Genomic DNA, 27654 nt, shown 5'->3' on the forward strand with positions numbered 1-27654 from the left:
CCTACAGAGTTTCTGGTGAATAATCAGTTGATAACCTAATGGGGTTTCCCTTGTATATAACTGTTTTTCTTTTTCTTGCTGCTTTTAAAATTCTCTCTTTGTCATTACTTTTGACATTTTAATTACTATGTGTCCTGGTGTGGGTCTCTTTGGGTTGATTTTGTTAGAGGTTATCTGTGCTTTAGAGATCTGTCTTTTTCCTTCCCCAGAATAGGGAACTTTTCAGCACTTATTTCTTCAAATAAGTTTTCTGCCCCCTTTTCTCCATCTTCTCTTTCTGGGATCCCTGTAACGTGAATGTTACTATGCTTGATGGAGTTGCTGAGTTCCCTTAGGCTGTTCTCATTTTTCATTATTATTTTTTCTCCTTGCTGCTTGGCTTGTTGCTTTCCATAACCATCTTCCAGATTGCTGATCTATCCTGCATTTTCTAATCTGTTATTGATTGCCTCTACTGTATTTTTTAATTTCAGTTATTGAATTTTTCATCTCTGACTGGTTCTTACGTTTCCTCTCTGTTGAGGTTCTCACTGAGGTCCTCTGCTCTTCCCTCAAGTCCAGTGAATAGCTTTATGATACTACTTTGAATTCTGTATCGGGTGTATTGCTTATATCCATTTTATTTATCCCTTTTGTTGTGATTTTTGTCTTGTTCTTTCATTTGGAACATACTCGTCTGTCTCCTTATTTTGTCTAACTGTCTGTGTTTGTTTCTGTGTATTAGGGAGGTCAGCTACATCTCCTGGTTTTGAAAATAGTGGCCTCGTGTAACAGTGGTCCTGGGGAGCTCTGTAGCACAATGGCCCTGGTCACTAGAACAAGGTGCTCCAGGGGTGTCTCCTGTGTGGGCTGTGCGTGCCCTGCTGTTGTGGCTGAGCCGTGTTTGCCTTCCATCCAGTCGGCTGCAGCGACCTGCTTTGCCTGCTGTAGGAACCCCAGGCAGGATTTGGTCCCTGCGCGGTTGCGGTGCCTGCCAGAGGCCAGTGGGATCTCACCGGTGGGCGGGGTCAGCGGGGAGGGCAGGTGTCCCCACCTAGTCTCTCTGCACAGCCAGCTGGAAGCTCTGCTGCTCAAACTGTGGCCGTACTAGGGTGCGGGATGTCTCCTCCCTCTCTCTACGACAGGACTCGCTTTGGAGTGGCGCTGGTCCCTGTTGGGGCTGCTTGTGGGGTGGGGTAGGGCAGGAGTCACTTTGGAGGGCCGAATGGGGTTGGTCTTCACAGGAGTGCCAGGGCTGGGCACGGTGGCTTGCAAGGTAGGTAGAGAGTGCTTGTGCTGGCTCCCCCAAGTGTCCAGCTGTGTCGGCTGCGGGGAGGGGGAAGAGAAATGGTGCCTACGGCACTTCCGTTCTTGGAGAGGCGTGAGAGGCGTCCTGAAGAGCCCTGCCCCTCCGGCGCGCGTTCTGAGCTTAGTAACGCGATCGACACGGCCGCCCCAGCCGCTTTTCAAACTGCCGCGTCTGTGCTCTGTCTCCACTGAGTTATTTATTAGGCTGGGTCTCGAAGGATGGGTGCACCTGCTGATTTTTAAAGTGCCTAGAGTTCAGCTCCACTGACTTTAAAAGCTGCTCGAGTTAAAGCCGGTTGGTTTTCAAAGCCAGATGCTCTCAGGATTCATCTTCCCGGTGCAGGTACCCTGTGTCCCAACCTCCCGTTTCTCTGTGCTTGTGCCGGCCCTCCCGTCTGCCATGAGTCTTGCCGGGAGTTTAGTTCCCACCTGCGTCTCTACCCTTATCCTCTTCCGTGGCTTTCTCTCTACAGTTAACTATGGAAAATCTGTCCTAGCGGTCTGCAGGTTGTTTTCAGCTAGTCGCACCAACGTAGCTGTTGTCTAGTTATGTCCGTGGACCAGGTGAGCTCAGGATCCTCCTGCTCGGCCATCTTCTTGGCCACCCCCGAAACGTACTTTTGACTAAAATGTACTTTTGACTAACATCAAAATTATCCCTTGATCTATGGGCTACAGAATGGATGTTGTGTTAGCGGTCATGAAAACAACACTAATCTCTCTGTCCATCTCCATCAGAGCTTTTATGTTCTAGAGATGACTGCTTTCCTGAAACCTTGCGAACCAACCTCTGCCAGCTTCAGACCTTTCTTCTGCGGCTCCCTCACCTCTCTGAGCCTTCCCAGAGTTGAAGACAGTCAGGCCCTTGCTCTGGGTTAGGCTTTGGGTTAAGGGAATGTCGCGGCTGATGGCTCTTCTGTCCAGATCACTGAAATGTCCTCCGTATTAGTGTAAGGCTGTTTTGCTCTCTTATCATTCACACATTCCCTGGAGTAACACTTGTTTCCTTCACGAACTTTCCCTTTGTGTTCACAGCTCAGCTCACGCTTGGTCCAAGAGGCCTGGCTTCCATCCCATCTCAGCTTCCGCACGCCTTCCCCACTCAGCTTAATCCCATGTAGATTTTGATTTAAAGTGAGAGATTACATTCTCCTGGACACTTAGAGACCATTACAGGGTTATTAATTGGTTTAAATATTAGTTTCAGTATTGTGTGTCTCAAGGAATAGGGAGGCCCAGAGGGAGGGAGACTGGAGACTGGACAGTGAGGAAAGGATTCCGAAAACACACAACGGACATTGATTAAGTTCACCTTCTTACATGGGCGTGGTTCGTGGCACTGCAAAATAATTACAATAATAACATCAAAAATCTCTGATCAGGGATGCCTGGGTGGCTCAGTTGGTTAAGCGTCTGCCTTTGATCCCAGAGTCCTGGGATCGAGTCCCACATCGGGCTCCTTGCTCAGCAGGGAGCCTGCTTCTCCCTCTGCCTCTGTCTGCCTGTGCTCACTCTCTCTGACAAATAAATAAATAAAATCTTTAAAAAAAAAAAATCTCTGATCAGAGATCACCATAAAAAAATCTAATTGTAATGAAAAAGTTTGAAATACTGTCAGAATTACCAAAAAGCGACGCAGAGACACAAAGTGAGCAGCAAATGCTGTTGGAAAAATGGTGCTGATAGACTTGCTTGATTCCAAGGTTTGCCGCCTTCAGTTTGTAAAAAATGTATTATCTGCAAAGTGCAGTGAAGCAAAGCAAAAAAAATGAGGTATACCTTTACAGCATTTTTAACTCCCTTTGATTAGATCGGCTGAGTCCACCTAATCCCGCTAGTGTCCTCAGTCATACAGAGGGATTGGTTGTAGTGTTTATGTCATCAGGATAAAAATAGAACTGCCCTTCTTACAATGTTACTGAGTCGCCTGACCTAGGTAGGCTAGGTTCCCAGTTGTGGCAGCTGACACTCTCTTTTCTTGGACGTTTCTGGGGTCAGAATGGAGTGGTCACATTGCTTTTCCATTCTCTACCTCAGACTCTTACAGTGTGCCAGCATGTTTCCTAATTCACATAGTGGAATCTATTTTCAGCTTTCCCATTCAACAAGAGAACCCGTGTTCTATTAATCTACCTCGTTAGTCATTCAGGAATATGAACAGAGTGCTGAGGATCACCACGCAGACGAGAAAAACCTAAAGACAGAATAAAAGCAAACAACAAAAGAATAGTTGATCCTAGTGAAAACAGGCAAAACAGAACTGAAGATACATTCACAATCTCTAATTGGTATTTGTAGAGAAGTAGGAAAAAATGTTGTATTACAAAACAAAAAATAGGCTGAAAGAAATAAAGCACACAAAAAAGTAACTGTAAATTTAATGCATGATTGCTAAAATAAAACATTTAATATAAGGAATTTAAGCAAATTTGGGGGACTATCTGAGAATGAAGAGCCAAAAATACAGCAGTGGAAAATACTGGAAGAATAGATGGGACATGAAGGCTTAATCCAGGGCACTCGGCATGTATAATAATTTAAGGGAGAAATGATCAGAACTGATCAAAGAAAATAAAATTTATCAGAGCTGAAGAAGTCTTCAGATTCAAAGTGTCTACTGGGCACTGAGCCAAAGAAAAGAAAACTGGGGCCCCCGGCTGGCTCAGTCAGTGGAGTGTTCGACTCTTGATCTCAGGGCTGTGAGTTCGAGCCCAACATTGGATGTAGAGATTACTTAAAAATAAAATCTGGAAAAAAAAAAGAGAGACATGAAAAGAAAATGGAGCCTAGATACCCTTTCACACCTTTAGGAAAGTTTTGAACTGTAAGGCTGAAAAAAAATCATCTTAAAATCTTTCAGAAAGCAAGGAACGACTACCTCCAAATACAGGAATGAAAATAAAATTGTGGTGTACTTATTTTACCAAAATTTAGAAGGAAATCTAATAAGGCTGGAGTCCATGAAGCAATAGAATTCACACTCTGTGTGAGCGATGAGAACTCTCCAGATGACATATGTAGAAATAGCCAGTCAGTCCCAGTAGAGTTTGACTAAGGTCAAGTCTAATGGTAGAATAAAGAAGGAGGAGGACAAAGGATATAGGAGCTTCAAGGAAAAAAATTTTTTTGCTCAAGAAAGACCTAGTTCAAATGTGAAACAGCACGAAATATGGACTCATCATGAGCAATGGGTGTAGTGTCAGAAAGTATCAGAAAGTTGGCCCAGACACATGAAACATTGTCCCTGGAGGGGCTCAGGATTATTGATGAAGAGTAACCTTTCCATTTTCACTGATTAACCGTGCAGTTTGATTTTACCCTAAGTGATACTTGCTTACTTTCATAATACTGCAAACACTACAGTGGTGGTCAGTTTTCAGAATTAATCAATAGACAAAGCACACAACTTAATTACAGTGACGGGATGGACTGAGACTGTCCTAAGCCCAGGGAGAATAAAAGAAATGGTACAATTGATGAACATTTCCAGCTGAAAACACGTGACTCTTCCACAAGAAACGTGGTTCTGAGGCCCAGAGCCACAGATGGGCACAGAGGCAGAGGCCGCAGGGGCCGCCGTGGGTCTGGAGAGCAGAAATGCAAATACAGAGGATTTCTCAAACCTTGGAATCTAAAGGAATCTCCGCTGCTGCACTTGTTTGAGATGCGCGAGCCCTTTATCCTTTCCCGTGTCTCCCTTTCAGAATGGAAATGTCTGGCCTGTGCCTGTCACACCTTTGTATTTTGGAAGCAGATCATCTCATTTCCTGTTTTAAGAGAGCCACAGATATAGATGAATTTTGCCCCAGGATGGACCAACCCTGCCATCTCGCCCATATATGACTTCACCATCGAGAGGAGAGTCAAGACATCTCATCTCATGTTGTTTGAGATTTTAGCCTGAAAGTTGGTCAAGACTTTTGGAGATGTTGGGATGTGTGAATGTGTTTTGCCCGTGAGACAAAAGCGAATTTGGGGCAACAGGGATGGTACTGTACTGGGTTGAATATTGAACCCTGAAATAGTATTTCCACATCTTAATTCCTGGAACCTGTTAATGTGACCTTGTTTGGAAAAGGGGTGTTTGCAGATAAATGAAGAATCTGGAGGTAAGGAGACGGTCCTCAGTTATCTGAATGGGTCCTACATCCAGTGACAATTGTCATTAAAGTAAGCAGAGGGAGGTTTGAGCCACACAGTGAGCAGAGACTGGAATCCTGGAGCTCCAAGGCCAGCAGCTCCCAGAAACTGGAAAAGCACCATGGAATGGATTCTTTTCCCAGATCCTCCGAAGTGAATTTAGCTCCCAATCTTGATTTTGGACTTCCGGTCTCCAGCACTGAGAGAGAATACATTTTTGTTGTTTAAGCCACGACGTTTGTGATAATTTGTCACAGCAGTCCCATGAAACGAGCATTGACAAGTACCTAGAGATGCGATTTTTCCCAGTTGGGGTTAGTATGTGCTGACCAGCTTGCCTGCGATCCCAGAAGTCTACCACACACCTGTCCCTCGGCCCAGCCCCGCTCAGAGGGCGAGGCCCACAGTCGCCGAACCAGTGATCTGTCTTGACCTTTAGGCAGCACAGCGGCATCACTGCCGACCCCGCTTTTCTTAGAGAGGGTGAAGACACCGTCCATCCCATCAGGCCCTTGGGAATTCTGGCATAACAGTCAAAGGTCTGGTTACAGTTTCTTGCTGAGGGATGAGCCCTGATTCTCACACCATAGTGGTAGCCCTGGCCCCAGGATCACCATATCAGGTAGGAAGAAAGTAAGTTGTGGTGACGTGGGGACGAATTTCAGAGTCCTAACGCCATCCCCTCCTACCCCCTGTTCCCCACGTCCTCCACAGAGATGGAGGCCTCTGTCGAGCGGGGACTCGCCCTTCAGTCCTCCTCACGTTCCGTGTGAGCACACTCGTGCAGGCGTGAACTCCAGGAAGCGCTCTTCGTGTCTTTATCTTCTCCCATTTTAGAGAACGTGTTCGAATTTCCATTCCCGTTCTTTATCAGACTCTTTCCTGCCCTGTCCATTTGATGTGATACCTCTTTGCCCGTCGTCGGTTGCTGTGGACTGTAAAGCACGTTTCTGGATGTGATGACATGTAACTCGGGGTCCAGATTGGTATGGTATCTTCTGTGCTAGTCTTTTTTATAGTGTTTTGAATTTTTCTCTACCAGCGAGTATGCAAATCCCAGTCCTGAGTAAGTTTCTGTCCCTGTCAGGTCCCATGTATCGCCTCGGGGAGTACTGGTATGGTCCACTGTAGTGTATTTGCCAACTGTGTGGTCTCTATTTCACTCACTTCTCTAACCTTAATTATTTCCTTCCTCCTACTAACTTAGAGTGTTCCTTTTTTGGTTCCTTAAGGTGAAATTTAGGTTGTTTATTTGAGATCTTTATTCTTAATGTAAAAAACTTTTCTCTTATGACTATAAACTTTTCTCGGGGCGCCTGGGTGGCTCAGTGGGTTGAAGCCTCTGCCTTCGGCTCAGGTCATGATCCCAGAGTCCTGGGATCGAGCCCCGCATCGGGCTCTCTGCTCTGCGGGGAGCCTGCTTCTCCCTCTCTCTCTGCCTGTCTCTCTGCCTACTTGTGATCTCTCTCTGTCAAATAAATGACTATAAACTTTTCTCTTTGAACTCCTTTTGCTGTGTTCTGTTCTGTAAATTTCAATATGTTGTGTTTCCATTTTGTCTTAAGTTTTAAAAATTTTTCTTTTGATTTCTTCTTTGATGCGTTACTTATTCTGCAGTATTTTAATTCCCATATATTTGTGAATTTTCCAGCTTTATTCCTGTAATTCATTTTTCACTTCATACTGTATTGGTTGGAGAAGATACTTGATATGGATAAACCTTCTTAAGTTTGTTAAGAGTTGTGACCTAGTATATTACTTGTCCGGGAGAATGTTCCGTGTGTGCTTGAGAAATACGAGTATTATCATGCTGTTCGATGGAGTGTTCTGTATCTGTTCATTAGCTCCATTTGGCTAATGTGTAGTTCAAGTCCATTATTTCCTTATTGACTTTCTATCAGGATGATCTATCCATTGTTGAAAGTGGGATATTTGAGTTCCCTACTACTATCGTATTGCTGTCTGGTTCAGTCTTCAGATTTGTTAATAATTATATATATTTACTATTGTTATAGCCTCTTGGTGAGCAGACCCTCATAGCATTATATAGTGACCTTCTTAGTTTCTGATTATAGCTTTTGACTTAAAGTCTATTTCGTCTGAGATAAATGTAGGTACCCCTCCTTCTTTTTCCCTGGAACATTTTTTTCGTCCCTTCACTTTCAGCCTGTGAGCTTAAAGCTTAAGCTAGTCTCTTTTAGGTGGCATATAGCTGGATCTTGCTTTTTTTTAATTTACTTAGCCACTCTGTGTCTTTTAATTGGAGAAAGTAATCCATTTGCATTTAAAGTAATTAAAATTAATAAAGATTTGCCATCACCATTTTGTTTATTACTTTCTAATTGTTTTGTTTTTGTAGCTCCTTTGTTTTTCTACTTTTCTTGCTTTTTTGTAGATTGATGATTTTTTCGTAGTAGTATAACTTTGATTCTTTTTATTTGTGAATCTGTTATAATCTTTTGCTTTGTGATTACCGTGATGTTCATGATACATCTTACTATAATGTCTGTTTCAAGCTGATAACAACTTCAATTGATTGAAAAAGTTCTACACATTAACTTGCTCCCCCAATCTTGTATGTTATTGATGTCCAAATTTACTTGTTATGTTGTAGCAAAATATTCTAGCTATAGTTATTTTTAACACATTTGTCTTTAAACCTGTATGCTGGAGATCAGAGTGATTTACACACTACTTTTGCAGCATTACAGTGTTTTGACTTTTACTATATATTTACCTTTTTCCAGTGAATTTGATACTTTTATATGTTTTCATGTTACTAATTAGCATCTCTCATTTCAGCTTGAAGAACTTCACTTACCATTTCATGTAAGGCAGGTCTAGATGTGATAAATTCCCTCAGTTTTTGTTTTTCTGGGAAAGTCTTTATCCCTCCTTCATTTTTGAAGGACCACTTTGCTGGGCAAAATTTTCCTGGCTGGCAGTTTTTGGTTTTGTTTTTGTTTTTCTTTCATCACTATGAATATATCCTCCTACTTTCTCCTGGCCTGCAAAGTTTCTGCTGAGAAATTCACTAACAACCTTACTGGGGCTCCCTTGGATTTTTTTTTTTTTTTTCTTGCTGCTTTCAAAATTCTCTTAGTCTTTGATTTTTGAGAGTTTGATTAAAATGTACCTTAATAAAGATCTCTTTAGGTAGAATCTCTTTGGGTATCTTTGAGTTTTGTATACCTGAGTGGCCGTATCTCTCCCCAGATTTGGGGACATTTTCGACTGTTATTTCTTTAAATAAGTTTTCTGTCCTTTCCTTTCTCTCTTCTGCTGGGACTCCCATGTGTGAGCATTGTTTCACTTGGCAATATCCCATCATCCACATAGGTTTTTTCACTCTTTTTCATTTTTTCCCCTCTCTGCTAACTGGGTAATGTCAGGAGGGCTGTCTTCAAGTTTGTACATTCTTTCTTCTGCTTGATTGAGCCTGATTTGAAACTCTCTATTGCATTTTTTTCATTTTATTCCTTGTATTCTTCAGCTCTAGAATTTCTGTTTGGTTCTTTTATATAACTTCTATATCTTTGTTGAACTTCCAGTTTTGTTCATGTATTGTCTTTCTGACTTCTTTGAATTATTTCTCTTTGTTTCCTTGAAGCTCGCCGAACTTCTTTATTTTGAATTGTTGGTCAGATAACTCTCAAGTCCATTTCTTTGATGTCAGTTACTGGAAAGTTATGGTGTACCTTTAGAGATGTCGTGTTTCCTCCCCTTTTGTGTGTTTCTAATGTCTTCACGTTGCTATCTGAGCATTTGAAGGAGTGGTCCTCTCTTCTAGCCTTTCTGGACTGGCTAGACTGGCTTCTTCAGGGAAAGACTTGTTCGTGAAGGTGACTGTAACATGCCAGCTGGATGTGGCCCATGTCTGGTTGCTGAGAGTGTCCAGCGAAGTGGTCCTCATGCAGCCTGTCAGCTGAGACCAACATCAGTGAAGTCTGGGGAGGTCTTCTATGGCTAAGTCTGTAGAGATCCTATGGGTAGCGGTGGTGGCTGGGGCTCCTGGGATCCCGAGAGGGGATTCCTTTTGGGTACCGGGTGTGATGTGCTGGCGGTAAGTGCCAACAGAACTGCTGTCCTGGGGTCTAGTGCATGCAGAGAGAGCTGTCATGGCACCTGGGTCCTGGAGCACGGGTGTATTTCTGGGCGGTGGTGCTGGTGTCTGTGATGCAAGGATGGGCGGGTTTCCTGTGAGCCATCACGGGTTTCTGGGGACCTCCACAGGGACTCCAGCAGTGGCAGGATGAGGGTGCGGTGGGGCCTCAGAACCCAGTAGCAGCGAGCAGAGCAGTCAGCGCCATTCCGGTTATGTTCGGTCAGAGCCCCAGCTTGGGCCCCCGAGGGCAGGGTGCAGAGCAACAGCAGTGTGGCTCTGATGAGCGCGGGTCAGAACCCCAACTTGGGCTCAGGGCGGTTCAGCCCCAGAGCATTATCAGCGCAGCGCCATTCCTGGCAAATTCGAGCTGCAGCTGGGGGCTGGGCACAGAGCGGGGCGGGCTTCACAGCAGCAGCGCAGCCCTGGTTAGAGCGAGTCAGAGTCCCAGCTTGGCACGTAGGAGGATGCAGAACAGCGGCAGCCGCAGTGCGACCCCTGTCTGGCAGGTCAGAGTCCTGACTCGGGACTCGGGCCGCGGGAGCGGGTGGGGACGCGCAGAGCCGCTGCAGCTCGGCCCCGTGGACGGCAGAGTTCCGTGGCGTCCCGAGAGTGGGCACAGCAGCACCTGCGGCCCCGGGGGCACGTCTCACCGCAACGCCATTCCAGTCCCGGGGAGGAGACGTGCGCACTGGGGGCAGCTCTGTCGGCTGAGTTCAGTGTTTGCAAAGACTGTGGGCCGCGTGGTAGCCAAGGCTGCAGACAGACGTGGCGGGGATGGGGCTTGCTGGGGTTCTCTCGCTCTCACTTTCCTCCTGCGGCAAAACTGTACCGAGCAGATCCCTCTCGGTGCCTGGCCGCTCTGGACAGTGGGGTGTGGGGGGTGGCAGGAGGCTTCCTGCACTTTCTCAGCGGCTGAGCGCATCTGTTTAACTCTCCAGGGTTTCTGCTGCTTTATCGCTCTCTGCGGATTTCGTGGTAGTCCGTGGTAGTCTGAAAGCTTTCCCAAAGCCGTCTAGCCCTCTGTCTTGCTGACGTCACCCCGGTAATTCCCGGTGCAGACGCCAACTGTGTCGGTGGTCCCTAAGAGCAGTCTCGGGCCCGGTATTCCGTTCAGAGCACAGGATTCAGAGAAGCTGATGTACTTACGGTTCTGGTTCATTAGAGCCCAAAGACATAGGTTAAGATCAGCAAAGGGAAAGGCACACGGGGCAGTGAGGAAAAACCAGATACCAGCTTCCAGGTGCTCTGTCCTCATGGTCTCACATGGCCGTGCTTCATCCCCCCAGCACAGGGGAGGGACAGCACGTACCAAGTGCTGTCAACCGAGGAAGCTCCTGGAAGCCTTCATGTCCGGGATTTTTGTGGGGGTCAGTCACGTAGCTCAGCATCACGGCTCGACTTCCCGAGCTGCTCAGATTCTAGCCGTCCTGAGTCAGCTCAGGTGCACAGCACTCACCATCCTTACAGCTGTGTGTATGGACTGTCCGGTCAAACCGGTACCATGTGGCCCCAGGTCGCTGGCATACAAAAACTCCTTATCACCCAGAATATTCAGTTTATTTGCAGGGGCTGGCCAAGGGCAGGTCCCGAGGATCGGCTGTTCCTGTGAATGCACAGAGTGTGAGCAGCCCACACCTGCTCCGTCAGCCCTCGCCTACGCACGGACCCTCTGAAAGACCAGCCCAGGGCTTCGGCTTGACCGTGACGTCACTGTCTCCTTGTCTCTTCAGTTACTGCTGGTAGACCTTACCCAGAACTTCTTAGCATCATCTGCCAGCTGCTGGGGTCCCTTCTTCCAGATTCTCTCGAGCGTCTGTATTAAACATTGTGCCAGTGATTGTGGTTTGCTTGGGAGACAGACAGTGAGTGGATTTGCTTTGATCGGCCATACCTTCATCTGTTCATTGTGCTCTTGGGGGTCTGAGTTCATTTGTGTTCTGGTTTGCGTCTTGCAATTTATGAAGCTTGTCATTCTTCAGCAACATATGCTAAAGAGTCACTATTTCTTGTTTCATTCAGACGTTCTCTTAATAAATATAAATTGAATGCCTAATTAATGTAAGATGCCTGCTCTAGGCACTAAAACTACTGAATGAATTGACCTGATCCAACCCCACCCCCCATCAGAAATTATACTCTAGTCGGGACACAGATAATACGCAACACACAGAATAAATGAATCAGTCACAGTGCATGTAAGACGCTAATACATACTAATGGAGAAAAATAAAGTAGGGCAGGGAATGCAGGAAGAGTGGCGGGAGTGATGTTTGTGGGTTTTGCAGTTTTAAATAGAGAGATCACAGAAGACCTCGCCGTAAAGGTGATCTTTCAGTGAACATTTGAAGGGGACGAGGAAGCAAGCCCTTGAGGTGTTTTGGAGACGAGGATGTTGCTGATGGACGGCGTCACAGTTGGAAAGGCCGCGAGCAGGCAGCAAATGGAGCGCACTGTCAGAACAGCTAGGAGTCTGGAATGGCTTGCATGGAGGAAAAAGAGCTGAGGATTGTGTGGCTACTTGCAGGTGTCATAAGAATATTAGTTTTTACTCTAGATGATGTGGGAAGCCATGGGAAATTTTTAAGCCGTGTAACAACATCATCTGGTTTTCATTTGAAGAGCATCTCTTCGGCTGCACTGTTGAGAACAGGGCATGGGGAGGAAGCAGGGAGCTTCTTAGGAGTTGATGGCAATAATCCAGATCATGGATGATCGTGGCTTAAGTCAGGGTGGCAGCAGTGGAGGTGGAAAGACTCAGTCAGGTCCTGGTTGTACGTTAATGCTGAGCCAACAGGATTCCTGACAGAATGAATGTAGGGCGTGAAAGAAAGGGGTTGAGGATCACTGCCTGGTCTATAGCCTGAGTGATGGCAAGGATGGTGTTGCCATTATCTGCAGTGGGGATTTTTGTCCCCCCCTTTTTTTTTTTTGTGGGAGAAACAAGCTTTTTGATGGAAGATTAGAAACTAGGTTTTTTTGTTGTTTTTTTTAAGATTTTATTTATTTATTTTGAGAGGGAAAGAGAGAGAGAGATTGAGAATGTGAGGAGAAGAGGGGAGACGGAGAAGCCGGCTCCCTGCTTTCGACGTGGGGCTTGAACTCATGACCCCAGGATCATGACCTGAGCTGAAGGCAGGCAATTAACCAACCGAGCCACTCAGGTGCCCCTAGAAACTAGGTTTTGGACATGCCAAATATGGTGTTTCTGTTACACATCCAAGTTTAAGTCACCTGCTAGACATCCATGTCAAGTAGGTGTTTCTGGAGCTGAGGGACCTGTTTGGAAGTCTGTCACCAGAGAGGCTATTTGGAGCCATCGTGAGGACAAGAGGTCTGAGGACTGAGTCCTGGGGACACTCCTAGAATAAGGGTTCAGACATAAGAAACCAGGAGAAAATTGAGAAAATGGAACTACTGATGAGGAGGGGAGTAAGAGATTCTGATGTTCTAGAAACCAAGAGAAGAAGTCTTCAGGAGAAGAGTGTCATCAAATGTGTCAAATATCACTCATGACTTCTTTTCCACGAAGGAAGTAGATGACATTTTGAAAGGATGTAGGAGCGACGTTGAGATAAAGAGAGAAACTTCATGAGAGGCTCCTGGACTTGAAACTGACAGACCTGGGCCCCGGTCCCAGCTCAGTAGCTTGGCAGGTGTAAGGTAGCACATGTCCCAGGCATGGAGGAAGCCTGGAATGTTCGAGGACAGCCATAATGAGGACTGGGAGAGTGACCTCAGTAGAGAGGGGAAAAAAGCCTCGAAGACTGAGCTGAGGTTGGAGAGGGAACTGTTATGGGCCCAGTCAGTGTTCATGTGACTTCTTTGCCCTTCAGACGTGGTGAGAAGGTAGAGACAGATTCATTCCAGTGTCGGGACTTGGAAGGGGCAGAAGGAAAGAAGGCAGTGCAGTGAAGGGCAGGATAAACCAACAACATAGTCTACGGTTTAGGAAAGACTAGGTTCCAAAGTAACTGCATCGTGATCAAAGTCAAAGGAGCCCACGCAGCCCTCCTTCCAAGCACTGCTTAGAACTGGAGGATCCAGAACAGAGTATGAAATGACAGCGCTTGAGAAAGGTGATGCGGTGTTCATAGGCAGCAGTGAACGACTGTGCTTTCATTTTCTGCATCAAGGTGAAAAAATGGTTGAGAAGGAGAAGAAAAGTAGCAGTCAGGGCACAGTGTGAAGCCAGTCCGGTGCCCAGAGAGTGGGAGAGCAGGACAGGGCTGATCTGGGCAGTGCCTATGTGCTCAAAAAGGGGAAGTTAGGAGCCCAGATTTAGAGCATGAAAAGTATGATGTTTTCCTGTGGGGTAAAAAAGTGTATACATTGCTAACCTGTGGCATCAAGACAGAGGAACCTAACCATCCCCGGGACGCTGTGGATTAATTGAGAGTAAGTGAGCTGGGCCACAGCCCGCTCTGCCCTGTTCGCGCTGTTCTGTGCCCTCGCCCTCTCCTCTCCTGGGGCTTTGTTATTGCTCTGACAGAGGAGGGAAGTGCTTCGCACTTTGCAGAGTGGAAAGTGCCCAAGTAGGGGGATACTGAGCCTTTGAATGGGGCGCGGTGGTGTGGAGCCGAACCGACCTTAACGTGGGCCTTAGACGGGGCATCAGTACCGCCCATTTCACCTGCGGCTTGAGCAGGTTAATTTCTGGGAGCCTCAGTTTCTTCATGCAAAATGGGAATAGTAAAGCCTTCCTTGTTGAGTTGCTATAGGGATTAAAGGACATGAAACCCTTGTTGTCCCTGATAGTGGGTTAGAGATCACTTCCTCCACTTCCCTGCCGTGTCCTGCCCCTCACCACCCACGAAATACCCACCGACCGCTCGACAGTACAGGGATGGGGGCGGCAAATGAAGGCAGAATTTTAGACCACGTGTAGTAGAAGGGAGTGATTAATTGGAGAAGATGGGGAAAATAAATGTGAGGAGGACACTTCTCCGCCTCGTAGCCTCAAGAAATAAAATCCCATTCCTAGGAGAGAAACTAGATTTAAAAATTCATTAGTTAGTATTTTGCCGTGGATGAATATACATGAAACTGAATTTCAGAAGCTTTGTCAGGAAGACGTTCCACTCGTATTGCACACCCAAGCATTTTTAGCCCTCCTCATTTGTAGTCCTCATCGACGAGTGGATTTTTTAAAAAGCATCACATTGTTTTAGCCACTAAGTTTTATCGCTGTTATTTTTAAATTTTTGTTTTGACATGTTGCTTTTAACTGTAATTAAAAATTATTGGCATCTGTGTTTACTTTTTAGCTTGTGCATACCTTATCTTCATTGCAGAAACTAATTAGTATGTGAAGTACAGTCCCATTAAATCTGCATTAAGGGGGAAGAATTCTAATCTGATCATATGTAAAATATGGTAGAAAATGCATTTTAATATTTGAAAGATACATACACAGTATTAATTCCGTTCCCATTCTTACAATAAAGAAATACTATTTTAGCATTTGTTTCCATACATCTTGCCTTGGCTCCTTCCCTGTGGTTAGGCAGATTGCAGAACTCAGGGCGGAGACTAATCTTCACTCCTGAAACTTACGAAGTGGTTTAGGAAAATAACTATTGTATGTGGTGGGACTATTTTAAAAAATAGAATGGGGGTGCCTGGGTGGCTCCTTTGATTGAGCGTCGGACTCTTGCTTTTAGCTCAGATCCTGATTTCAGGGTCGTGGGAGTGAGCCTCGCTTTGGGCTCTGCGCTCAGCGGGGAGTCTGCTTGTCTCCCTCTCCCTCCACTCTTCTCCCTACTCACAGTCTCTCTCTCTGACTCAAATAAAGAAGTAAATAAATCTTTATGAATAAAAAAAGGGGGCACCTGGGTGGCTCAGTTGGTTGAGCATCTGCCTTCAGCTCGGGTCATGATCCCAGGGTTGTGGGATCGAGCCCCTTGTCTGGCTCTCTGCTCAGCCAGGAGCCTGCTTCTCTGCCTGACATTCCCCCTGCTTGTTCTCTCTCTCTCTCTGTCAAATAAATAAATAAAATCTTTAAAAAATAAAAAAATTCAAAACGCAGCATGAACCACCCTCTGGAAATACTTTCTGAAGCACTAGAATATCTTTTCTGGTTTCAAATGGGTTTCACATCTGGCTTCCAGTGGCTTAGCGTCTGCGAGCACAAGCTGCAGAAATGGTGGCTCTTCTGTGACTCTCCTTCCTACTGCTTGCGAAGAGATGTTTCTTTTGAGACACCCTCATGTTGGAGGCAGGTAACCTTTGGATATGATATGACTGTTAACTTTGTATCTCGAAAAGATCTCAAGACAGCCCCCTTTTCTCCTGCTCCTGCTGCTACCACGGTCCTCTGAGCCATCCTCATTTCTCTCTCGGACTCCTTGTTGTCTCCTGCTTGATCCTTGCTACTTCTGCTGTCCTGCTACTCAGAGGAGCCTGAGTAAACTTCTAAAAATAGAAGTCAGACTATGTCACCCCGGCCTTTCCCATCACCACAGCACCCACCGTATACTTCTCCAGTAATGTTAGTTTTTCTTCATTACCCGCGGAGGCTAGTGGGTACCCACCCTTGTCTTCCTGCCGCTCATCAGCATTAGTAATTACTTACTAAGTTGGTAATTTACCCATCCGTTCTGTCTTCTGCACTAGCTGGTGACTCCATGAGCAGAGGGATCGTGGTATTTTTTTAAAACACTTCATACCTGCACTGTCAGCAGCCTTCAGTTGAGGGCACATCAAGGGTTTTGGTTTTTAATGGTTGGATTTGGTTGTGTTTGTCACAGAGTAGCCTGCATCATGCTTCCTGATGAGTTCATGTGCATCACATGATCCCCTGAACTGCGGGAGGGCCTCTGCTTTTTCCCATCTGTGTGGGGAGACACAAAGTTCCCCGAGGGCAGGGACCCTTGTCTTTGTTGTTTGGGGCTGTGTTTGCAGTGTGTAGAGCAAGCCCAGAATAGGTTTGGTGCGTATTTGTGGAAGGGATGAGTGTTTGAATTAATGAAGTCCCACGCCCCTGACATCTGGAATTGATTCGTATGATAAGCAAGAGTTCAGTTCAGCAAACATTTACTAAGTCTCTACTGTGAGCTGCTCATCACGCTAGGCACTGTGAGTACGGAAATCAGTAAGTTACGCTGTCATTTCTGTTTGTGATTTGGTTTGCACTAAGACATGTGCTCTTTTTCTGATTCGTTTAGAAACTATAGTATGATGTGACAGGCTTTCGAATCGTTTGAGTGCTTAAGCCTGATTCTTATTAAATAGATAATTTGGGCGTGGTTTCATACCCACGCTTTGTTTCACTACCAGTTTTAGACATTGTGTTGTTAATTTCACTTGCCTCGTTCAGACGTGGCTGGTCCTGCCCTCTTGGAATGGCTTCGGGGCTTAGCATCTTTGATCAATCTGTTTCTCATTTATCTTCGAGGTCTGACTGAGGTCAGATGATAAATATAATGCAGTGACCCAGTGTTTTGCTCTCCACATCTTACTTACAATCTAATTGTGATTTGCTGACAGTGTGGAGACATTAATCCAGCAAGAGCTTCGTTTAAGATCCTGTTAGAGGCAAACACCAGAGATGCTGCGTTAGTTTCAGCGGTGTCTTCCTTTCCTTTCTTCTTGAAGATGGTGTTATTTTTGAAATAAGAAACATTTTTCCCGTTCTCCATATGTTGAAGAAAATATCTCCTAGTTCATTTTTGATGTCAAGATGAGATTTATGTACAAGATTGGGGAAATACACTTATTTTTGGTTTGAGATACACCCAGATTTTTAAAATTTTCACCTAAAGTAGGTTGTGACTTTTCTCTTTTTTTTTTTTTAAAGAGGCACGTTAAAAAGCCACAAGCAAAAAGATATAATTTTTATTTTCTGTTTCTATTTCTAAAATGTACAGTTGACAATTAAATCTTATGTATATATTCTGTGTTCCTATTTTCAGGAACTGATTTTTCTCTTAAGTAGGAGACTTACAAATTCTATGGTCTTTACTGAAATATGCATCCTTTATATCCTCCTGAGTAAGATATATTACAAACATGGAAATATTAACTATTCCATGCCTAAGTATTAGCCACTAAGGCATTGCCTTCAAGGGGAGAAGTTAACTGTTGAATCATCTGTGTCCCTGGTAACTTTTTGGTGATTTTTGTATCATTAGCAATATAATCTGATTAAATAAGACTGAATGTGTACAAGTTTATTATATCTTACAACCATCTGATTTAAATGATTTATTTGATCTTTTTTTGAAGGAGTTTAGGAGGAATAGCATAGCAATAAAGGAAACACGTCATTGTCTCTTCACATCTTTTTCTGTCTCTGGGTTTAAACTCTTCTGGTCTTAGAGAAATAGTGAAAATTGGATATTACTAGTGCTTAGTACATATATTAAAGGTTTGCCTTTTTCTTTTGTAGGACGAAGTGGCACATACTCTAACTGAAAGCAGAGTATTAAAGAACACTAGACATCCCTTTTTAACAGTAAGTGACTAAAGGGCAGATGTGATAATCATAACGTTTTAAACTTAAAGGGTATTTTATTGCAACAACTAAGCCATGAAAAATAACATTTATTTAGGCATACCATTTTCTTTGTGGAATGACTGTAAGTCTGATTTCTTTGACATTATTGTAGTGTACGGTCTAAGTTTACAATACGTATGGCTTTGTCTTCCGTGCTCGTAAACATCCATTCCTTTTTTTGAGACTTATTTTTTCCCTCATGAATTTCACTGCCTTCAAAAACAAAAACAAAAAACCGTAGAGCAAATATGTGGAGACCACTGAGAAAATGGTAGACTTACAAGAAGTTCTTAGTATTAAATGTGAGGGTTTTGTGTTTCCTTTGTTTATTGGCTTCTGATAAATATTTAAATGATCAGGCAGCCTTGCTTGTCTCCAGATATGAAAGGCAGAAAATCTTGACTGAAAATTTTTTATAGAAATTGAGACTTCCCGTAAGTATAGAGTACTTTAAGAGACCCAGGAATACTGAATACATTAAATTAAAGGTAGGATAAGTCATGATATGTTTTCTTGATTTACATGCATATTACTTGTTTTGAAAGAAACTGATTTTTGTAGTCTTGTACTTAGGTCGCTTGTAGTAGAGACATAATTTCTTCCTGGTTCTAATGAAGTGTATTAAGATTTAAAATAACAGGTAGAAAAGAAAGAGAAAAAAGTAGTCACAGGTAGACTTTTCAAAGGGGGAACCTTTTAAAGATTTAGGATTATGTAAAATAGGAATGTTTCCAGAGGCATGATCCAATCCCCAGACTGATTTTGTTACGCTGCTGTGTTTATATTGTCTAGTATAGCATGTTAACCCCAAAGTTCTGATGTCGTTAACTTACGCAATTATATGAACCAACTCTGTTGAATTCAGGCATGTTATGCACTTACCTGGTATGCAAAACACAGCGTTGAAGCTCTATCAGAAGCCTGAGCGTAAGTGCTCGAGCTGTGTTCCTGAGACTTCCCCACGTGAAGGTCATGCAGCTGGGAATTTCAGGGACTAATACTGTTTCAGAGAGACAGCACAATAGACTGAGACGTGCTCATCACAATTACTAAGTGCATTTTTACTTAAAATTTTAATTTTAACCTTTCCCCTAACAGTAGCCAGTGCTGATCTAAACAAAATTTGTTTTATGTCCTTCAAAACGCTTCAGCTCTCTTAAGGAGTAAGTAGACTCTTCAGGACAAGAACAATTCATTCCATCCCTCAAGCGTACTGTTTCTAAGTATTCTATTTTGGTATTGTTGTAAGAATACTGGATCATAATGTAACATTTTTTCTTTTTCATTTCAAGTCCTTGAAATATTCCTTCCAGACAAAAGACCGTTTGTGTTTTGTGATGGAATATGTAAATGGGGGAGAGGTGAGTCAAGAAGTAAACCCAGCACTTGCATATGCATGGTAGTATTGTCATCATTTTTCTTAATTACTGAAAATATAAGTGATAATGTAACGGGTTTCTACTTCCTGGCAAGAACTTGTGTGGCTCCTGGGCAGATGGGAGCTGAATCATTTCTAATGGCCGCTTCTGTTTTTCACGACTGCCTTTACATATTGCAAAGCGTAATCCTATTTTCTTCTCTCTGTATTTTTTTAATGTAAAATGTTTTAGCACAAATATGCTTAATGGAAATCGTACGATTTACTTTTGAAAGCTGGAAATAGAGGATTTCTGATGCTTTGCAAAGTCCTTTCCAAGTATTTGTGAAACTGGTAAGAGATTATTTAGCCCACCTTCGACTCACTTGAGCCATAGTCTGTGGACCATCGTGGCAGAGCTCCCCCTTCTTTTACCTGGGAGTTAGATGACCTTGACTGCATTTGGAGACTTGAAAGGATCTTGTAGTTTTGAAGAGAAATGCAATCAGCGTCCTATTCCTTTGTTCCCCGTCCTTTGTCCTCCCTGTTTTGTATCAATGTGAGGGAAATTTGTATTTACTGGGATAGTTAATTGGAAATATTTTACACTGTGGGTTTTCTGAAATAAATTTAATTATTAAATAGGGGATTTTATTTCACAGACCTGAAAATATTTTCCAAAGTAAATGGAGTAAATATCCTCTACAGAATATGTTCTTGTATAGAATTCTCTGACTTGTAGGAATGACTTCATTGCAAGCATTCATCCATTCATTAGGTAATCACATTTGGAAGGCCAAGGCAGTGAGTGTGGGCTTGCCAGAAGGTGCTAAGATGTCATCCTTTCTATGAAGACGTTTGTAATTTACCTTATAAATTAGAACACACAGTGAAAGACCTAAGTGCTCATCCGTTCATATTAGAAAATGCTTTATGGGAAAAAAAAGGAAAATGCTCTCTGGGTGATCCAGCATTAAGGGTGGATGTTCCGGGCTTCTGGGGTTTCAGCTGGAGACTCTCTAGGCAGAGGGGATCGCGTGAGCAGAAGCACCAGGTGAGCACAAGGCAAGGAGAACCCAAGTGGCTGGATGAGAATAGCCCAGGCACTGCGCTCCGAGGTGGTCTGAAAAAGTACAAAGACAATGAACTTTGTGGAATTGCACAGGACCGGTCCGCCCTAATGACCAGGAAATCGAGTATGGGTGAAGGGTCGAAAGTGGCTTTGAGTTGGAATCAGGGAGAACTAACTGAGTAAACTTACAGAGAATGTGTTGAGGGTAAGGCTGTAAATTTGGTTTCAAAAAGGGTTTTCCTAAGGTCCAAGGAAGTGTGTATGTCGCAAGATCGTGGAAATACCACAGAGATCCCGCAGAAAATAAGTAAGGGGTCAGAATTCTGGGTACAGATTTGTGAGCCATTTCTATAAAGGTTAATAATTTACGTTATGAAGGTGGGTATTTCCTGTTTTGTGGGAAATTAAACCAGTGAATCCTCTATGTTAGCATCTATCAAAGCAAAAAGCGCTCGTATTCTCGAGCCCAGTTTCACTTCCAGGAATATATCCTATAGACATATTCAAAGATACACCACAGGGTGATACACGGATAAACACGTTCACGGCAGCATTTGCAGAGCCTCAGATGAGCATTTGCTAAGGAGACTGCTTAAATAAACTGTGTGGGATCCATGCCACGGAATACTTGATATCCATTAAAAAGAAGGAAGGCGGCCCACGTGGGCTGATAGAGAAAATTTCTGTGAAGTGAAAGAAACAAGGTGGAGAGGCGGAAGCGCGCTTCCCTTGTCAAGGTTAACAGTAGGACCACGTGCCCGGGATCCGTGTCTCGGCGTGTGCGTTGACCGCCTCTGTGGTTGTGCCCTGGGCTGGGAAGATAAACGAGTGGCTCGGGACAAGGTAGGAGGGAAGACTTCTTTCTCGCTGATGCATTCTGGAGCAGTTTTTGTATTTTGTACCACAGGTATATATTATGTATTTAAGAAATGAAGGAAGGATTAGGCTGAGGGACGGATGGTCGGTTAGATAGATGACCAGGGAAGACCATAATATCAGGAAAATGAGAAACTACAAAGAGAAACTTGAAGCACTCTTAAATTGAAGAAATAATCTTACAGAGTATCATGTCTTTACATCCGTTATAACAATTATCACCTTGTTTTATAATTACTTGTTGACCTGTATGTCTTTCCTACTAGACTCTGAGCTTCCTAAGGGCTTTTTTTGCTGGTGTAACCCCAGCACCTTTCACACTACCTGGCAATGTAGGAACGCGGCAAGTATTTGTTGGGTGGTTTGAATGAATAGGTTAAGTGAATTGGACGAATAAATTCTCTCTGGGAGCATGGATTAACAGGGATTTTTAAGCTGGAAACTGCTGAGAAGTAGGAGAAAAAACAGAAAGTAATGTACTACATAGTTTATTTTGGGGGAAAAAACTTGAATTTTTTTTTTCAGGAGGGAGTGTCTGTGAGTGTATTTATAAGCTATGTATTTTTTGAGGCTTTGTGCAAGGCACCCGGGTGGGTATGGTGAGGCATAAAATCTGAATCAACATAGATCTTACCCTCAAAAAGTTTACAGTCAAGTGGGGAAGGCAAGGTACAGTGCGCACACTGGGTGTAAGGCGGTAATTACCGCGTTAGCAGAACTACAGACGAAGAACCACGGGACTTTACAGGAGGGAGAGGGCTCTTGTGGGGCGACTGGGGAAGCTTCGGAGCCTCCGGGGGGCTGCTGCACCCACACTCTCATTCTAAACCTAGCATACTTCTGGGATTAATTAACTGATGATTGTTGAAACAATTTTACACAAAAAAGCAGATTTTCAGACTAGCCAGATGGTTTTCTTTAGCACTGAAACTCCTACATTATTTCTCTCTTTTTTCGGACTTTCTGTTTCGAGACCGTGTTATAGATAAAGACCAAATTATTTCATGGATTGCGGCAGGTGAACCGATTCTGTATGTGGTGTGTAATTTTCAAGTGCATGGATAGTAATTACTGCATTGCTGTGTATGTATATATTAAAGGAAATTTTGGTTATATTTAGAAGATTTTAGGAAAAATGAAAGTTCTGTATATATAATTTCCCAATTTTTCTCTCTTTAAAGTTACTAGGTATTTCTAAATACATTTTAGATGTACTTTTGAATGCACTTTATAAATACGAATAGTTATTTAGTTTTTGGAACGTGATGTGATCATTTCTATTCTTAAATTTATCACTTCTGCGAAGGAAATCTATGTTCAGTATATCTTTAGGGTGACTGACTTAATTTTGGTTTTGCTTTAGGTTCACTGTGACATTTATTCTGCCCAGGGATGCTTCCTAGAAATGTAGAAAACTCCATTGCTGTAGAAAAAATACTTAACATGGTACTTAGGTTTGGAAATAAGGTTGAAATAGAGGTAAAGTAAGGGAAGCTATAAACTCACCCAGGCAGTCCACACCGGCACTCACCGATGTGCAGGGTGGGGGTGGGGGGACGGTTACCCCGTGGGGAACCTCTGGGTGGCATCTAAGAGACGGGTCTGTTGAAAAGAAAGCTCTGGGGGCACATGGGTGGCTCAGTCATTTAAGCCTCCCACTCTTGGTTTTGGCTCAGGTGATGAGCGCGGGGTTGTGAGATTAAGCCCTGTGTCAGGCTCAGCATTCAGTGCAGATCTCCTTATCCTCCTCCCTCTGCTACTCTCTCTCTCTCAAATAAATAAGTAAGATATTTTTAAAGAAAGAAAGGAAGGGAGCTCGGGTAAACAGAGCTCATCCAGAGGGCAGCATCTTCAAGTCTCTTTATACCCAACCTGTGCCCTGAGGTAGGCTTCTTTCGTGTGCCTATTGAAGTAATTATAACTAGCCCAGTTTTTACTTAAATCACACTTGTTGTCTTGATTTCTAATTAGCAACAGCATCCTTTTCACCTATGTTTTGGGATATTTTATCATGAGATAGAAATACAGCAGTTGAGATGTTTTGCTTCTGGCCTTCACACTTTTTTGTGAATATGTGGATGTCTTTCCGCCTGACTGCACGGAACTTAGTGTGCCCGCAGCCGGGCCTGTTCCCATCCCTGTGTTTGCTGGTATTGTTTAAAGCACTAAATACATCTTGATGGAAGTGGATTGTGAGAAGATATTGGTATAAGAAATCAGCAGTGCCTGCTTACAGGCCTGTCGGTACAGTGGGGATCCCATCATAACTGCTGCTAGCTTACTTGAATTCAAGAAATGGGGTCAGCAAGGGGCGCCCGGGTGGCTCAGTCGATAAGCATCTGCCTTCATCTCAGGTCATGATCTCAGGGTCCTGGGATCAAGCCCTGCATCGGGCTCCCGGCTCAGAGGGAGGCCTGCTCTTTCCTCTCCCATTCCTCCTCCTTGTGTTCCCTCTCTTGCTGTCTCTTTCTGTGTCAAATAAATAAATTAAATCTTAAAAAAAAAAAAAAAAAAGAAACGGGGTCAGCAAGAGACAACATAGAGGTAGAGAGATAGGAAGGATATGGTGACTCTGCCATTTTTCTTGATAAGTGTATTCACAGAGTCATCGTAAGATAAGACATAAATCTGCTAGGGGCGCCTGGGTGGCTCAGTTGGTTAAAGCCTCTGCCTTCGGCTCAGGTCATGATCCCAGGGTCCTGGGATCGAGCCCCGCATCGGGCTGTCTGCTCAGTAGGGAGCCTGCTTCCCCCTCTCTCTCTGCCTGCCTCTCTGCCTACTTGTGATCTCTGTCTGTCAAATAAATAAATAAAATCTTTAAAAAAAAAAAAAAGAAGAAGAAAGAAATCTGCTACTCTTTCACGCCATGTCAGTTTTTACTTGGCATCCAAAGTTTCATGAGATATAAGCTCTGATGCTTAAAAATAGTTTTCCTAAATCGGTGTCAGTAAGTGCGTTGTAGCCACAGGTGTTCGTCTGAAGAAACCGCAGGGTTTCGTTGCTGGAGGAGGAACTGCTGGGCTTGACCATATTGAGACAGTGTGTCAGGTCTGCAGTGTAGTACCTTCCTCAGGAGTTCTCAGCAATGATTTTGATTATACCTGAGAACTTATGTATGTACTTTAGAACCTATTCCATTATAGTCCATTTGCCTATGAAATATTGAGTGAGCCGCTGCTGGCGAGTGGACCTCAGCAGATACAGAAATAAGGGAAACATGGTGCTTTCTTTTAAAAGACGACTGTGTGGTTGGGTTCTAGACAAGAGAATATGCATCTACTTTGTAGTGTCATTATTGCTATGATAATGCTGGTTGCCATGGGATACAGATTAATGGGCCCTTGAATCAATCCAGAAGGAAGAGAGAAGGGGGGGGAATGCCGGGGTAGGAAATGAAACTCTTCCTCACGTTGTTGCTAAGCTAGGGCTTCAACTATACCTTCGATCACTAAGAATGAGAAGGAGAAAATATAACCTGTAGAACACACAGGAATTTGCCAGTTCTCCCCCACCTGCCCAGATGTAACACGGTGTATGGGGTGTCTGAACAAGTAGCGTCATATTAGGACAGATCTTCTCTCCCAACCAGTTTAGATTTTATACTGAAGATGGTGGAGCATCATGGAAAAATTTCTATAAGAAAATGTTTCAGAAGGAATACTTTGTAGCGGTATGAAGCTTGGATTGAAGAACACAGAACTGGAAACTGGGGAACTACTTGAGAGGATACGGCATTTGGGTTTTTACTAATTTAGTCATAAACTGATAGGGTCATTATTTGAGGCAATATTAGAAGGAATAAAATTCTAATCATGTTTAGGTACCAGAATTTCCAGGATTGATTGATTGATTTTTAGAGATTGATTGATTTATTTTCGAGAGAAAAGACAGCAGGTGCAGGGGGAGAGTCACAGGAAGAGGGAAAGAGAATCCTAAGCAGACTCCGTGCTGAATGCAGAGCCTGCCATGGGGCTTGATCTCACAGCCCGTGAGGTCATGACTTGAGCTAAAACCAAGAGTCAGACGCTTAAATCAACTGAGTCATCCAGGTGCCCCTAGTATTTCCAGGATTTAATGACTAAGGGAAAGAGAAAAATGTCACGGTTTCTTGTTTGCTGCTTGGGGGGGAATTGCATGGATACCGGGCTGTTCAAAAGATCAGGAAACAGGATGAGGAATGAGTTGTGGCACGATCATCTTACATTTGAGGTACCTGGTGGGGGCTTACAGGGAGGTAGAGTTAGGTCAGAGACACAAACAGGCCTCATCAGCAGTGCTAAAACCAAAGAAGAGAAGAAATGTCCAGAGTGAGAAAGTATGTAGAGTTAGAACATTAGTGGTCAAGAATGGTGCCTGGAGATACCAGCATTAGGCATGTTGGTGATGAGAGAAGCCTCAGGAGCGTCCTGGGCAGGAGGAGTCAGGCAGGAGAAGCCTGCGAAGCTAAGTACAGTATAGTAAGTGGAACACAGTGTAGTGAATCCTGCCAGATAACAACTGAAAAATGTGCATTGGATTTGACAAAGACTGGTTCCCAAGCAGATGCATGAGTTCTTCCTTTTTCTTGGGTTGATGCAAGGCATGAACGTTGGCGATAGATTGGAATTTACAGAAGTGGGTTTGGAGCTCAAGGTTGTGAAAGTGAATTCAGGGCAACCTTGGGTAAGTAGTCATTAGGCATCTGGAGAGCAAATTATAAAAGCACTCTAGTAATGTGCCCAGTGACACTGCAGCTAACATAGCCAAATCAAGTCTCTTTTTGTGGCTTCGGTATTACCAAGTTTTCATTAGAAGGAGAAAAATATTCTGAGAAAAAAAAAGAAAAGTAAAGTGAAAACTGACTAAGATGGTGACGGTTGGTTTAGAATACCTCTACTTGGGGAATGCCTGGCTGGGTCAGTTGGTGGGTCGTGCAACTCTTGATCTCGGGGTTTCGAGTTCAAGCCCCACATTGAAGGTAGAAATTACTTAAAAATAAAATTCTTAAAATATAATAAAAAAATAAAACGAGAATGCCTCTACTTAGGATTCTTCCCCCACATCTTACTCAGCCATATTTCTTTCTGGAACTCTCAAAACCTCTCTTCAGGCTGAAATTGAAAGTTAAGGTATCCATTAGGGGATAAAGGAAAATCACTGGGTAGAAATGTTTATTCATCTGATAAATTCTTCACATTACTCTCTTTGTGTGGATATAGGTGAAACTAACACTTTCATTTATTCACTATTCTTGTCCATACTTAGCTCATTGTATACTGTATTAATTACTTTGATAAAATTCACTCTATTTTTTGGATATGACTTTCAGTTGCATGCCAGTCTTGAGATCCTCTCATACTTATTTCAGATTTTCATTATTTGGCTGGCATTTTTGTCTTCAGTGAACCAGAATCATCTCATTTTAAATTCACATGAGGCAGAAGTCCCGGCAGTCAGCACTCTACTTCTACTTACTAATTTATGGAGGTGTGATTTGGGTGATTTTTAAATTAAAAGTATCATTTTATATTCATAGTGATAATTTTGAGAATTTTACTAAATTTATATGCCTATAAATATCTTTATTGTCAGGAGTCTGACAAGTTAATTTCTTTGCTAACTATTTTAGTTATTAATATACTATGTAGGTTAGATCAGAATTCTATTGCTTTCATCCAAAGCTTTTTCAAAAATTCCCAAGCCAAGAAAGATGTTTTATAATATTCACTTTAGCACATAAAGTTGAAGGCAAAATACGTTTGGGAATATTTTTAGTATATACTTTAGTATATACTGTATTTTAGTGTACTTTCATAATAGTTCAAGGCTAGTTTTCGAAGATAAATTATTAAGCCAGTATATCATGCATCTAAGGTAATAATTCAAAGCCTTGACTAGCTTCAATGTCTAAGAGGCTTATTTTCATATCTAGAATCTCAGGTGAGGAAATACAGGAGCTAGCCAGGCTTTGCCTCTTTCCATGATTCTTCTTCTCTGTGTGGTTATGGCACAGCAACACATTTTTGGGGCAATTTAACTTCTCAGACAAAGGATGCATTACTCAGAGTGAGCATATCAAAAGAGTGAAAACCAAAGACACAATATATGTGCAATTGGAGACTTTGAAGAAAAAAACACAAGGCATTGCAACACAATACCTAAATATTAAAAAGTATAATCCCCCCCAAGTATAATCTCCAAACACAGTATCTAGCCATTTGTGTTCTGCATCTTTTACTTAGCATATTACTTTAAAAACTCATCAAAATTATTGCATATATCAGTAGCTTGTTTCTTTTTATGGATTTGCTCCATTACGTGGTGGTATCATAATAGGCTTATAC

The 27654-nt window shown here is 43.2% G+C and overlaps 1 protein-coding gene across 2 annotated transcripts in view; it reads left to right on the top strand.

The window, feature by feature from the left end:
* The window catches only part of AKT3 (AKT serine/threonine kinase 3), a 291626-nt gene that overhangs the window by 176920 nt on the left and 87052 nt on the right, over positions 1-27654 (top strand). For both annotated transcript variants that reach the window (XM_080824940.1, XM_080824939.1), the window contains exons 6-7: positions 17919-17984; positions 19319-19387. In XM_080824940.1, coding sequence (XP_080681066.1) covers positions 17919-17984; positions 19319-19387 — 135 coding nt within the window. The remainder of the gene's footprint in view (positions 1-17918; positions 17985-19318; positions 19388-27654) is intronic.

This window comes from Martes martes (assembly GCF_963455335.1).
Source record: "Martes martes genome assembly, chromosome: 15".
NCBI classification, from domain to species: domain Eukaryota; kingdom Metazoa; phylum Chordata; class Mammalia; order Carnivora; family Mustelidae; genus Martes; species Martes martes.